This window comes from Jaculus jaculus, chromosome 13, assembly GCF_020740685.1.
Source record: "Jaculus jaculus isolate mJacJac1 chromosome 13, mJacJac1.mat.Y.cur, whole genome shotgun sequence".
NCBI classification, from domain to species: domain Eukaryota; kingdom Metazoa; phylum Chordata; class Mammalia; order Rodentia; family Dipodidae; genus Jaculus; species Jaculus jaculus.
This window is the reverse complement of record NC_059114.1, coordinates 44,269,603-44,282,751: the sequence shown is the minus strand read 5'-3', so window position 1 is coordinate 44,282,751 and position 13,149 is coordinate 44,269,603. Positions and strand designations below refer to the sequence as shown.

The 13,149-nt window shown below is 43.4% G+C and overlaps 1 protein-coding gene across 4 annotated transcripts in view; it reads left to right on the top strand.

Annotated features, from left to right (window-relative positions):
- Positions 1–13,149, top strand: part of LOC101593421 (protocadherin gamma-C5) — a 233,811-nt gene that overhangs the window by 19,068 nt on the left and 201,594 nt on the right. The window contains exon 2 of one of the 4 annotated variants that reach the window (XM_045132586.1): positions 3,380–3,440. The exons of 1 other annotated variant lie outside the window; for it this stretch is intronic. In XM_045132586.1, coding sequence (XP_044988521.1) covers positions 3,380–3,418 — 39 coding nt within the window. In that variant the 3' untranslated portion in view covers positions 3,419–3,440. Of the gene's footprint in view, positions 1–3,379; positions 3,441–3,915; positions 6,531–9,771; positions 12,368–13,149 lie in introns of those variants that run through there. 2 more of the 4 variants (XM_045132577.1, XM_045132572.1) reach the window with 2 other exon arrangements.

Sequence of the window (13,149 nt, the reverse complement as noted above, 5' to 3'; positions counted from 1 at the left end):
GTAACTGCTGTTTTCTGACCATTGTGAAACCTTAAATTCTGCATACCTCTTCTTACAGTGATGAGTATGCAAAATCTGGAAAGATAGTCTATTTTTTTTATATAGGTAGATAGGATTGCCATGTATTTCCTTTGTAAATATATTGACATCCATATGAAAACATGCACGTCATTAGCTTATTTTAAATATACTATTTACATTACTTTTGACTTAACAATTAGGGATAAACAAAACTTTCAAAGCACCTAAAAAATGTAATGTTGAGCAAAAAATTCTATACAAAATAAATATAACATGTAACTATGTGTATAAATTTCAAATAGGTAAACATACGGATGCACAAATGTGCTGTGAAAAAATATGGAACTAGGGATGTACCTTAGTGGTAGAGCTTCTACATGGAAAGCTCTAGATTTGATCCCCAGTGCTAGGTTTAAAATAAATAGTAAAATCTGGGTGTGGTGGCGTGCGCCTTTAATCCCAGCACTTGGGAGGGAGAGGTAGGAGGATTGCCATGAGTTTGCGACCACCCTGACACTCCATAGTGAATTCCAGGTCTGCCTGGGCTAGAGTGAGTCCTACCTCGAAAAACCAATAAATAAATAAATAGTAAAAAGTAATAATAACAGGAATAATAAATGATGTGCTGTATTTGATGTGGAATGCTTCTGTGAAAGAAGAAAAATGACTGTTACCTAAGGAAGGGTACTAGAAAGATTCATCTCTTTCTATAGGGTCTTTTTTAAAGCTTGGTCTCTACCAACCCAATTAATAACCATTTCAGGCAACAATCATACAGGGTGGGCTGGGGAGATGGTTCAGTGGGATAACACGTTTGACACACAAATATAAGTACCTGAGTTTTTACCCCCAGAAAAAGAAAGGCTTCTGGGTGTAGTTGTGCACAAGGCAGAGGTAGGAGGATCGCCATGAGTTGGAGGCCACCCTGAGACTACACAGTGAATTTCAGGTTAGCCTGGCTTAGAGTAAGATTCTACCTCAAAATAAATAAATAAATAAATAAATAAAATAAAGAAAGGAGGGAGGGAAAGAAAAAAAAGAAAGGCAACTAGTGTCTATTATCCCAGCCATTCTACAGAAAGATAGTAGGAGAATCCCAGAAGTTCATAGATCAGCTTGCCTGGTGACCCAAGCAAGGAACAAGAGACTGTCTCAAACAAGATGGAAGACCAACACGTGTGATTGTCCTCTGGCCTCCATACCATGAAGCGCGTGCACACACACGCCACACACGCACACATAGAGATAATAAAAAATCATCAAGGGGGGAAACATATTCAGAAACAACATTTACTAAATCTGAAAATATGTCTCAAAAGATAATTATTATCTGAGCATGGTAGTTCACGCCTTTAATCCCAGCACTCAGGAGGCAGAGGTAAGAGGATTGCCATGAGTTCAAGGCCACCCTAAGACTACACAGTGAGTTCCAGGTCAGCCTGGACTAAAGTGGGAGACTTTACCTCAAAAAAACAAAAAAGGATAATTATTACTCAACAAATAGTAATTTTACAATAGGTAACACTAGAAATTACCAAAAAGTGCCAGGCATGGTGGCGTACGCCTTTAATTCCACACTTTGGAGGCAGAAGTAGGGAAAGCATTGGGAGTTCAAGGTTCAGCCTAGGCTAGACTGAGACTGTACCTCAAAAAATAATTACCAAAAAGTTACTAGAAAGTTATCAAAGCTAACAGTATTGGGCCAAAGATGTCATGTGCCTCCTGCAGCAGGAAGCAGTTTCATTTCTATATTATTCCTAGCCAAAAAGAAGCCTATATAATCTGAATGTAATGAGGAAAAATAATCTGACAATCCCTAATAAAGGACATCCTTCAGTAGAACTAGTCTTCAAAGTGTAAAGTCATGAAATACAAAGCCTAATGAACTCTTTGGATTAAATTTGAATACTAAGTCATGATTAATGTATGATCCTAGATTGTATCCTAGAACAGAATCTGATTTTGTTGTACAAAGACATTGTAGCAAATGGTAAATTTTCTAAGATCTGTTTATTAGGTGATGAAATAATATTGATTGCAACTGGTTGATTTTCATTATATTTTAGTAATGAAAGAGTGTTCTCTATTTTAAGAAAAGTAAAAGAGCATCACATCTATCTTTAACTTACTCTGAAATAAAAGAGATTGAGGGGTGGAGAACATAAAATAAAAATGTTAATGTATGGGGTAATATGGGTGCAGAATAAAGTGGACTTTATGGCCTCAGGTTCCACATCTGTAATTTCAACCATCATAGGTTGAAATTATTTTTAAAAATTTGTATATATATACATACATAGTGAATATATACAACTTTTAGTCATTATTCTCCTAACAATATAGTATAGCATCTACTTACATCATGTGAGGAAGAATATAAACTAGAGATTATTTAAAATGTGCAGAGGATTACAAGAGTCACTTGCAAAATACTGTGTATGCCATTTTACAAGAGGACTCAAGCATACTTGGATTTTAGAATTAATGCCCCTCAGATTGAATGAATGTATATGAGAATTATCTGTACTATTTTTGCAACTTTTGTAAATCTGAAATTACTCAAAATAAAAAGTTTTAAAAGTTATCTTTAGGGGCTGGAGAGATTGTGTAGTGGTTAATGTGCTTGCTTAGGAAGCCTAAGGACCCAGGTTCGATTCCCTAGTACCCATGTAAGCAGATGTGCATGGTGGCACATGCATCTGGAGCTTGTTTGCAATAGCTAGAGGCTGTGGCACACTTACTATCTCCCTCTCTCACTCTCTCTCTCTCTCTCTCTCTCATAAATAAATAAATAAATAAGAATAAAATATTTAAAATACTGATCTTATTTAAACACAGAAAGACATTAAGGTTTGACAAAATCCACTGGTGTGTAGACAGATTCTATCGTGGTCTGCAAGAAATATTTTAAATGTACTTTTGAAATAAATGTATTATGCATTGTTACATAAAGACACAGGAGTAAGAAGACATCCATAACATTGTCTTATATGCTCTTGGGAAACAATATAAGAGAGAGAATTTAGCAATCTCAAACAACCACCCTAATGCTGTAAAGCACCCATTTGCAAAGCTTTATTCGTTATATCCACCTTCAGTGTTCGTAATGTTCTGTTCTCACCTCCAGGCGCTTGTTCAGGGGGTGAAGAATGCTACTCTAGCCTCTTTTTTGCTCTAATTTTCCCATGATGATTCAGGTCCTAGGACATCCTGGAGCAGACTTTTTTGACTCACAAACATAGGTTGGATAAATTTCCTATGCATTTCTCTATGATCCAGTGTTTCACACCAATAAAGCAGCTACCAACTCTGTAATAATACCATCTTCATTTTCCTATGTCCTCTCCTATCCTGAAAGCTTTCTGAGAACAGGTTCATGGTTTTCAGCTCAACCTAATCAAGACAAGTGTCTGGCACATGTGCTCAATTTCAAATCTGATGATCAAGAGTTTAAATACAAGTTTTGAAGTGAAATACTAAGCCAACAATCAAGCACAGAAATTTGAAACATAATCTTAGGAGAAAATGTAACTAATATTTTTAAGTTGATCTTTTTGTCTGAGCATACAAGAAGAAAGAAGTGGAAGACATTTGTGACAGGGCAACATCAGCATTTGATTTATGCTTTGACCATTCAACTGCTCTCCATGTTACTACAGTCATTTACATTATTCTTACCACTTCTAAGAGAAAGGTTGTTGACTTGAAATTTTTACTTCTACGGTGTTTTAGCACTGTAAGGGGACTTTAAAGCGTCTTAAAAGACAAAGCGAACAAAAACATGAATTTGGGTTTGCCTGAATGGGTGCAGAAACTGGCCAGGCCTCCGGGCGTCGCTGTTGACCACCTAAGGAGGGAAAAAAAGCAGCGAAGGACCAATCCTGCGCAGCCGCTCCCACAGCACAAAGGGCTGGGTGTTTTGCCCGCAAGCTTCCGGGTGGCAGAGAAACTCAATCCAGATACCCCTTAGTTCTCTCCACAGTGACCTAGGTCCCACGAACACCGCCTGTCTCAGATCCTGGGGAATAAAATCGGAATCCCTCACTGGTGCTGGAAGTCGGCTCGGAGGAAACCGCTGCAGAAGGGAAATGGCCGCGCTGCCAAAGTTCTCCCCGGGCAGGAGGCTGGTCCTGCGGTGCGTTCTTTGGGCGGCCCTGTGGGAGGCCGGAGCTGGGCAGATTCGCTACTCCGTGCCAGAGGAGATTGACAAAGGCGCCTTCGTGGGCAACATCGCCAAGGACTTGGGTTGGGAGCCTCTGGCCCTGGCAGAACGAGGAGTCCGCATCGTCTCCAGAGGTAGGACGCAGCTCTTCGCTCTGAACCCGCGAAGTGGAGCCCTGGTGACCGCGGGCAGGATCGACCGCGAAGAGCTCTGCGCCCAGAGCGCGCGGTGCGCCGTGACCTTCAACATCCTCCTGGAAGATAAAATGACCATTTATTCGGTAGAGGTGGAAATAACAGATATTAACGACAATTCCCCTCGTTTTGGAGTAGAGGAGCTGGAGCTAAAAGTCAGTGAAACTACTACCCCAGGATTCAGGATTCCTCTTAAGAGTGCGCACGATGTGGATGTAGGCGAGAACACGCTGCAGAAGTATGAACTCAACTCAAACGACCACTTCTCTTTGGATGTGCGAAGAGGAGCCGATGGGAACAGGTACCCGGAGCTGGTGCTGGAGCGCGCTCTGGACCGCGAGGAAGAGGCGGTTCACCATCTCGTTCTCGTGGCTTCCGACGGGGGCAACCCAGTCCGATCTGGCACCTGCCGCATCCGCGTGAAGGTCCTGGATGCCAATGACAACGCTCCTGTGTTTACACAGCCTGAGTACCGGGTGAGTGTTCCGGAGAATATGCCCCTAGGCACGCGGATACTCACGGTGACAGCCACCGACGCAGATGAGGGATACAATGCTCAAGTGTCCTATTTTCGAGAGCAAGCTCCCGGAGAAACCGCAGATGTATTTGAGCTCAAGTCAACATCCGGAGATATAACAATCATGAAAAGTCTGGACTATGAGAAAGCTAAATACCATGAAATTGATATCGAAGCTCAGGATGGTCCAGGCCTCCTGACCAGAACAAAGGTTATTGTCACGGTTCTGGACGTAAACGACAATGCCCCAGAATTTTACATGACGTCTGCCACTAGCTCAGTTCTTGAAGACTCTCCTCCAGGAACCATAATTGCACTTTTCAATGTACATGATAGAGACTCGGGACAGAACGCCTTCATCACATGTTCCCTCCCAGAGAAACTTCCTTTCAAGTTAGAAAGGTCAGTGGACAATTACTACCGTCTGGTTACAACTGGAGCCCTTGACAGGGAAGAGTTTTCCTTTTACAACATCACTCTCAGTGCTAAAGACGGAGGAAACCCATCCCTATCCACAGATGCTCACCTTTTCCTGCAGGTAGCAGATATCAACGATAACCCACCCATCTTCCCCCGTGCATCCTACTCTGCCTATGTTCTGGAAAACAATCCGAGAGGCACCTCTATCTTTTCAGTATTGGCCCATGATCCTGACAGGGATGACAATGCCCGAGTAACTTACTCTTTAGCTGAGGACACCCTTCAAGGAGCACCCCTATCCTCTTACATCTCTATCAACTCTGACACTGGAGTCCTGTATGCGCTGCGTTCCTTCGACTATGAACAATTCCAAGACTTGCAGTTGTGGGTGATAGCAGTGGACAGTGGCCACCCTCCACTCCACAGCAATGTATCCTTGAGCCTGTTCTTGATGGACCAGAATGACAACATTCCCGAGATCCTGTATCCTGCTGTCCCCACAGATGGGTCTACTGGCGTGGAGCTGGCACCCCGCTCTGCAGAGCCTGGATTCCTGGTGACCAAGGTAGTGGCAGTAGACAAAGATTCAGGACAGAACGCCTGGCTGTCCTACCGCCTGCTCAAGGCCAGCGAGCCAGGGCTCTTCTCCGTGGGGCTGCACACAGGCGAGGTGCGCACGGCGCGGGCCCTGCTGGACCGAGATGCCCTCAAGCAGAGCCTGGTGGTGGCTGTGCAGGACCACGGCCAGCCCCCTCTGTCCGCCACCGTCACAATCACTATAGCAGTGGCTGACAGCATCCCTGAGGTCCTGGCTGACCTGGGCAGCATCAGGAACCCCACCAACTCGGAGGATTCAGACCTCACTCTCTATCTGGTGGTGGCAGTGGCTGTGGTCTCCTGTGTCTTCCTGGCCTTTGTCATTGTACTGCTGGCACTCAGGCTGAGGCGGTGGCACATGTCTCACCTGCTTCAGGCTTCCAGAGATGGCTCCCGGGGCATCCATGCCTCAAATTTTGTGGGCGTGGATAGGATGCATGCTTTTCTGCAGACCTATTCCCATGAGGCATCTCTCACTGCAGACTCAGGGAAAAGCCATATCATCTTCCCTCAACCCAACTATGCAGATACTCTTATCAGCCAGGAGAGCTGTGTGAAAAAGGATTATCTATCAGCACCTCAATCCCTGCTTGATGCTAAAGGAGAAGAAACACCTCAGGTAATGGATTTTTCACAATATTGATAAAATAAATCTACCTGATTATTTTGTTGCTCCAGATTTTAATGCCCATAAATGAGAATAGTATTCATTTTTTTTTTTTGAAGCAAGGTCTCACTCTAGCACAGACTGGCCTGAAAATCACTCTCTAGCTTAGACTGGCCTTAAATTTATGGAGATCCTCCTTCCTCAGCCTCCTGAGTGCTGGCATTAAGGAGGTGCACAATCACATTTAGCCAAATTCAATTTTGAGTAAATGAATCTTGGGGATTATTGCTTCTTGGTCTTAGATGTTCATAGCCTGTAAGACAAAGGAGCTAAAATCATCGTGTAGTTAATGGGAATCAGGTGTTAGTAGGTGAAAATGATATTTAGATAATCAAAAACACTGAATTAGGAACTGGCTTATATGACTTCTCATACTTCCTTTTACACCCCTTGGACAAATCATGTCGTCTGTCTGGATCAGCAATTCTTTCTTTCCAATATGAAGATTGGAGGTGGTGATATAGCTCAGTAGTAGAGCATCTACCTAGCATGAACAAGGCTGTGGATGGATACCTAGCACTACATTATGTATCTCTGTATTATGTAAATGTATATACATGTGTATATATGTATACACTATATGGAATGTATATATTTATATGAAGGTTGAATGGATTTTATATGAATTCTTCCTTCTTTAACATGTAACACTTGAGGTAGGAGGATCGCTGTGAATTCAAGGCCAGCCTGGTGCTACAGAGTGAGCTCCAGGTATGTCTAGGCTAGAGTGAGACCCTGTCTCAAAAAAAAATACATAATACTTCTTTTGTATTTGAATCTGTATAAATTGTGAAACATCTTGGTTGGTTCTTTCTCACTTGAACCTAACATTTTTCCTTCAGTTGGCAAAGAAGTTATTCATCATCCTTAATTTACATGCAAATTTCTATTAAAAAAGACACAGATTTGGGGCTGGACACATGGTTGAGCTGTTAAGTGCTTGCCTGTGAAGCCTAAGGACCCTGGTTTGAGGCTCGATTCCCCAGGACCCAGATGCACAAGGGGGCGCACGCATCTGGAGTTCGTTTGCAGGGGCTGGAGGCCCTGACGTGCCCATTCTCTCTCTCTCTGCCTTTTTCTTTCTCTGTCTGTGGTTCTCAAATAAGTAAATAAAAATAAACAAAAATTTTTTTTAAAGACACAGATTTAGAAACATTTTTTTTCCACTGTTGGGAATCAAACCCAGGAGCATGTGCATGATAGGTAAGCACTTTAACCCTGAGCCACATCCCAAACACATATATTTTTGTATGAGGATGCTGTAGATTAAACCAAGAGCCTTGCTTTGTATGTGCTGTGTCACTGATCCACACTGCCAGCCTAGAGACATATATTACTCACAGGACTTCAGAATGTCATGGTATCTGTGCTTAATTACAAGTCACATTACCCTCTTAGATCACTGTGTACACCTTGAGGACCTAACTGACTTATCATACACTCCATAATTAATGGGTAAGGTAAGGTTAAACTGGTTTCTCTTCACTGATACATTTTACTTTTCTCACTTGTGGAAGCCATATTACCTTTTTTATACCAAAAAATTAACTTACGCCTGCAAAAACTAACCTATCTATCAGCACCTCATCATGAAATAATACTGGTGGTGGTAAGGTGGGAGTGTATTCCTAGTAGAGCTTTGCTTAAGAGAATGATAGAAGGGATTCAGGGGTGATATCATGCAATTGCCCTTAAGGATCCTCCATGTTTAGCTTTCTTCTCAAAGTTTCCTATTCAGAAGATGCTAAAAATGTTCACATTCACAGACACTCTCACGGTTAGTTTTTCTTCTCCATTCTTCTTGTGTGTGGTTTTAATATATTGATCATATACTTAATAACAATGAATACACTAATAGTCCGTGTTCTGGGATTTATATTTTGATTTGGAGATAATCATGTACCAATTGAGCTTTGCAGTTAGCAGTTTTACAACTCTTATAGTGGTGTGTTTCATGATTACATCTAAGAGCATCTGATAAGGGAAAATTTGTCTGAGACAATGTATTCCAGTGTGCTTGTTAGTATGACATGTCTTTATGAGGTAAATTTATAAATTCACTGTGAAAGAGTGTGTCATAATATCATTACTTATAACTAAATAATGAAACATGAATAGAAGAAAATTAAAGACAGAGTTCTTTTGCTGTGTGTAGTAACTCCATAAGAATAAATTCCTCATGGTTAGATATGTAATGCATCATGATTGAAATGATAATTTTTCTTTTATTCATATCTCTGTACTTGGAAAGCAAAACCTAGAGGGAAAGGGATTTTGGAAATAAAACATAAAACAGAAGCTTATCTGTACCAGTTTACTTGTGACTCAAAAAAAAAATGTTCTCATGCACTGCACTAAGGCAAAGCAAACTTCTTCCAGTAAATCTGTAATTTCTCTCACATCTAGGCATTGTCATGCTGCTTTCACACATAGGCCTATTCCTTGATCCACTGTTCTCTTATTTCCTGGGAATGAAAAAAGACATGAGAGTAGGAGGGGTGATTCATTGAAAAAAAAGAAGAGGTTTAAAGGGAAGGAAATACGAGAAAATAACCAAGAATGAATATGATCAAATACATTGTATACATGTATGAAATTTTTAAAAATAAAATTAAAACCAAATAACAAGGTTGGAGACCCTCCTATCCTCTTTGGCTCCCACTACCGCCACCGTGTAGTAGTTATCTCAATGCACCCTAAGTCCATTTTTCTCTTATATCCTCATAAACTCAGATGGAAGTGGTTGTGTCTACATTATTCACCTTAAATCCCTAAGCAAACATACTATCTGACACTGAGTTATATGTTTATTTAGCAAATCAGTTAAATAAAAAAATCTTAAAACTAAGATGTCAGAATATCAAAGACAAACTGCAAGAACAGTGATCTATAAATATGGCTGCAGGTTTCGGTGTGGTTCTTAAACTGAACATTTAGCAACTCTATCTTGAAATAAGAGGTAATGTGGGGAGTGTGGCTTCCTAAGGAAGAAAACTTGAAGCTACATCTTTTCTTATATGTAAATTCTTTTTGGTCCTATGACCTCTAATCAAAAGAACTACTGATGCCGGGAAACAAAAACTAGTTAACTTGGGTTTGCCTGAGAGTGTGCAGTAAACGGTTCGGCCTCTGAGCGTCGCTGTTGACCACTCGAGAAGAAAAGCTGCCCCTGAGCAGCAAGTCCACCATTTCTGTGCTCCAAAAACGCAAGAAACCAGGAAGTCAGACTGAGATTGAGGCAGCTACCAAACTCACTCTATGAATTAAGCCCATGAAAGACTTAATTCCTTGAGGATATAAGATTGGAGTCCATCGTGGGGGGCTGAAACGGAATTCAGAGAAAATAATTTAGCAAAAAGGAAATGATCAATTGCCTGAGATTCCAAAATGCCAGAGAACTGGCTCTGCTACTGTGCGCGCTTCTGGGGACTCTATGTGAAGCAGGACCCGGACAGATCCGCTACTCGGTACTGGAAGAAGTGGAGAAAGGGTCCTTCGTGGGGAACATCTCCAAGGACCTGGGGCTGCAGCCCCGCGAGCTGGCGGAGCGCGGAGTCCGCATCGTCTCCAGAGGTAGGTCGCAGCTTTTCTCTTTGAACCCGCGGAGCGGCGGCCTGGTGACCGCAGGCAGGATCGACCGCGAGGAGCTCTGCGCCCAGAGCGCACGGTGTCTGGTAAAATTCAACATCCTGGTTGAGGACAGACTAAAAATTTTTGAAGTAGAAATAGACATTAATGATATTAATGATAATGCTCCTAGTTTTCCAACAGAAGAGTTGGAAATAAAAATTGGTGAACTCACAGTTCCTGGAACTCGATTTCCACTTAAAACTGCATTTGACCCAGATGTTGGCTTGAACTCCTTGCAGAGCTATGAGCTCAGTCCCAATGACTACTTCTCCTTGGCTGTGAACAGCGTCTCTGATGGCGCAAAGTACCCTGAGCTGGTGCTGGAGAAGGCCCTGGACCATGAGAAAAAGGAAGTTCACCATCTTGACCTCATGGCCTCTGATGGTGGTGACCCTGCCCTCTCTGGAAAGTTAGGCATACAAGTGATAGTTTCAGATGCAAATGACAACCCACCCGTGTTTACTCAGCCTGAGTACCATGTCAGTGTTCTGGAAAATGTGCCAGTTGGCACTCGGCTGATTACGGTGAAAGCCATTGACCCTGATGAGGGATTCAATGCCCAAGTGTCCTATATTCTAGATAAAATGCCTGGGAAAATTGCTGAGGTTTTCCATCTTAATTCAGTGACTGGAGATATATCAATATTAACAAGCTTAGATTATGAGGATGCCATGTTCTATGAAATTAAAATTGAAGCACAAGATGGACCAGGTCTTTTTTCAAGAGCCAAGATCCTTGTCACAGTTCTGGATGTGAATGACAATGCCCCAGAAGTTACAATCACCTCCCTCACTAGCTCAGTCCCAGAAGAGGGGACTGCTGGGAAAGAAATTGCCCTTATCAACGTGCATGACCGAGATTCTGGGCAGAATGGGCAAATCACAGTTTTTGTCCTGGGAAATCTGCCATTTCGTTTAGAAAAATCAATAGACCAATATTACCGCTTAGTGACAGCTGACTCTCTGGACCATGAGCAGGTGTCCCAATATAATATCAGTCTAAGAGCTACAGATGGGGGAAGTCCACCGCTGTCCACGGAAACTCACATCACTCTGCAGGTGACAGACATCAATGACAATCCCCCTACTTTCACTCGTGCCTCCTATTCTGCCTACATTCCAGAAAACAACCCAAGGGGGGCCTCCATCTTCTCTGTTATGGCCCAAGACCCAGACAGCCATGACAATGCACGCATCACTTATTCATTGACTGAGGATACCCTGCAGGGGACGCCATTGTCATCCTATGTCTCCATCAACTCCAACACTGGTGTCCTGTATGCACTTTCCTCATTTGACTATGAGCAATTTAGAGACCTGCAGCTACAGGTGACAGCTAGTGACAGTGGGAGCCCTCCACTTAGCAGCAACGTGTCACTGAGTCTGTTCGTGCTGGACCAGAATGACAACATGCCTGAAATCCTGTATCCCACCCACCCTACTGATGGGTCCACTGGTGTTGAGCTGGCACCCCGCTCTGCAGAGCCTGGATATCTTGTGACCAAGGTGGTGGCGGTGGACAAGGACTCCGGACAGAACGCCTGGCTGTCCTACCGCCTGCTCAAGGCCAGCGAGCCAGGGCTCTTCTCCGTGGGGCTGCACACAGGCGAGGTGCGCACGACGCGGGCCCTGCTGGACCGAGATGCCCTCAAGCAGAGCCTGGTGGTGGCTGTGCAGGACCATGGCCAGCCCCCTCTCTCCGCCACCGTCACGCTCACCATCGCAGTGGCTGACAGCATCCCTGACATACTAGGGGACTTGGGCAGCATCCATACCCCCATCGACCCCAAAGATTCAGACCTCACTCTCTATCTGGTGGTGGCAGTGGCCGCGGTCTCCTGCGTCTTCCTGGCCTTTGTGATAGTGCTGCTGGCGCTCCGGCTGCGGCGCTGGCACTCCTCGCGCAGGCTCCACACTGCAGGGAATGGATTGGCTGGCTTGCCTGCCTCTCACTTTGTGGGCGCGGATGGGGTGCGCGCCTTCCTGCAGACCTATTCACATGAGGTGTCGCTCACTGCGGACTCGCGTAGGAGTCACCTGATCTTCCCGCAGCCCAACTACGCCGACACGCTTATCAGCCAGGAGAGCTGTGGGAAAAGCGAGCCTCTCCTGGTATCTCAAGATTTACTTGAAACCAAAGAAGACCCTAAGCTTCTTGAGGTGAGTTTATTTATTTCGTTGAGTATTATGAACAGTTGTGCCCATGTGGTTATTATAAAGGTTTGGTACAAATTTATTTGAGAAATAAAGCAATGATACAGTTGCATATTCATATGTGTGTGCTTCTTTCTGGACTTAGGAGAGGATATTTCCTGGCCTGGCTGTAGCGAAGTGGGCCAAGGCAACTAGTTCTGCCAATACATTGTGACAGAGATGTGCTGTTTCCTGGAGAAAACTACAGTAACCTTTGTAGGGATTCCAGAACTTTCCTTTATCCTTTGAAACCATGGTTTCTCCTTCTCCCCTACTGTGTCCTACAGTAACCATGATGAAAGAAGAGTCTTGCGGTTGACTCAACAGTTGTCTACGCTTTCATAGGCAAATGTACCTTTTACAGTTTAGTTCTTACTGTTGTTTTGGCTCTTGTTTTGTTTTGTCTGTGGGTCTCACTGCAGACCAACCTGGAATTCACTATGTATTCTCAGGGTGGCCTCAAACTCAGGCCAATCTTACTACCTCAGCCTCCTGAGTGCTGAGACTAAAGGTGTGCGCCACCACACCTGGCTCTTTTGGTTCCTATTAGGGGTGGAAATGAGGACTTAGCACATGCTAAACATCTGTTCAGCCACTGAGCTATAAATTCCTGTGGTTTTAACTTTGTCAGTCATACTTACCTAGCCTATCCTGACTGATACAAATGCATGAAATGTATAAAAACAAAGATTTTATGCTCTCATAAAATTATGTTTGACTCTCAAGCCTTCCAACCCTTGACTTCACAA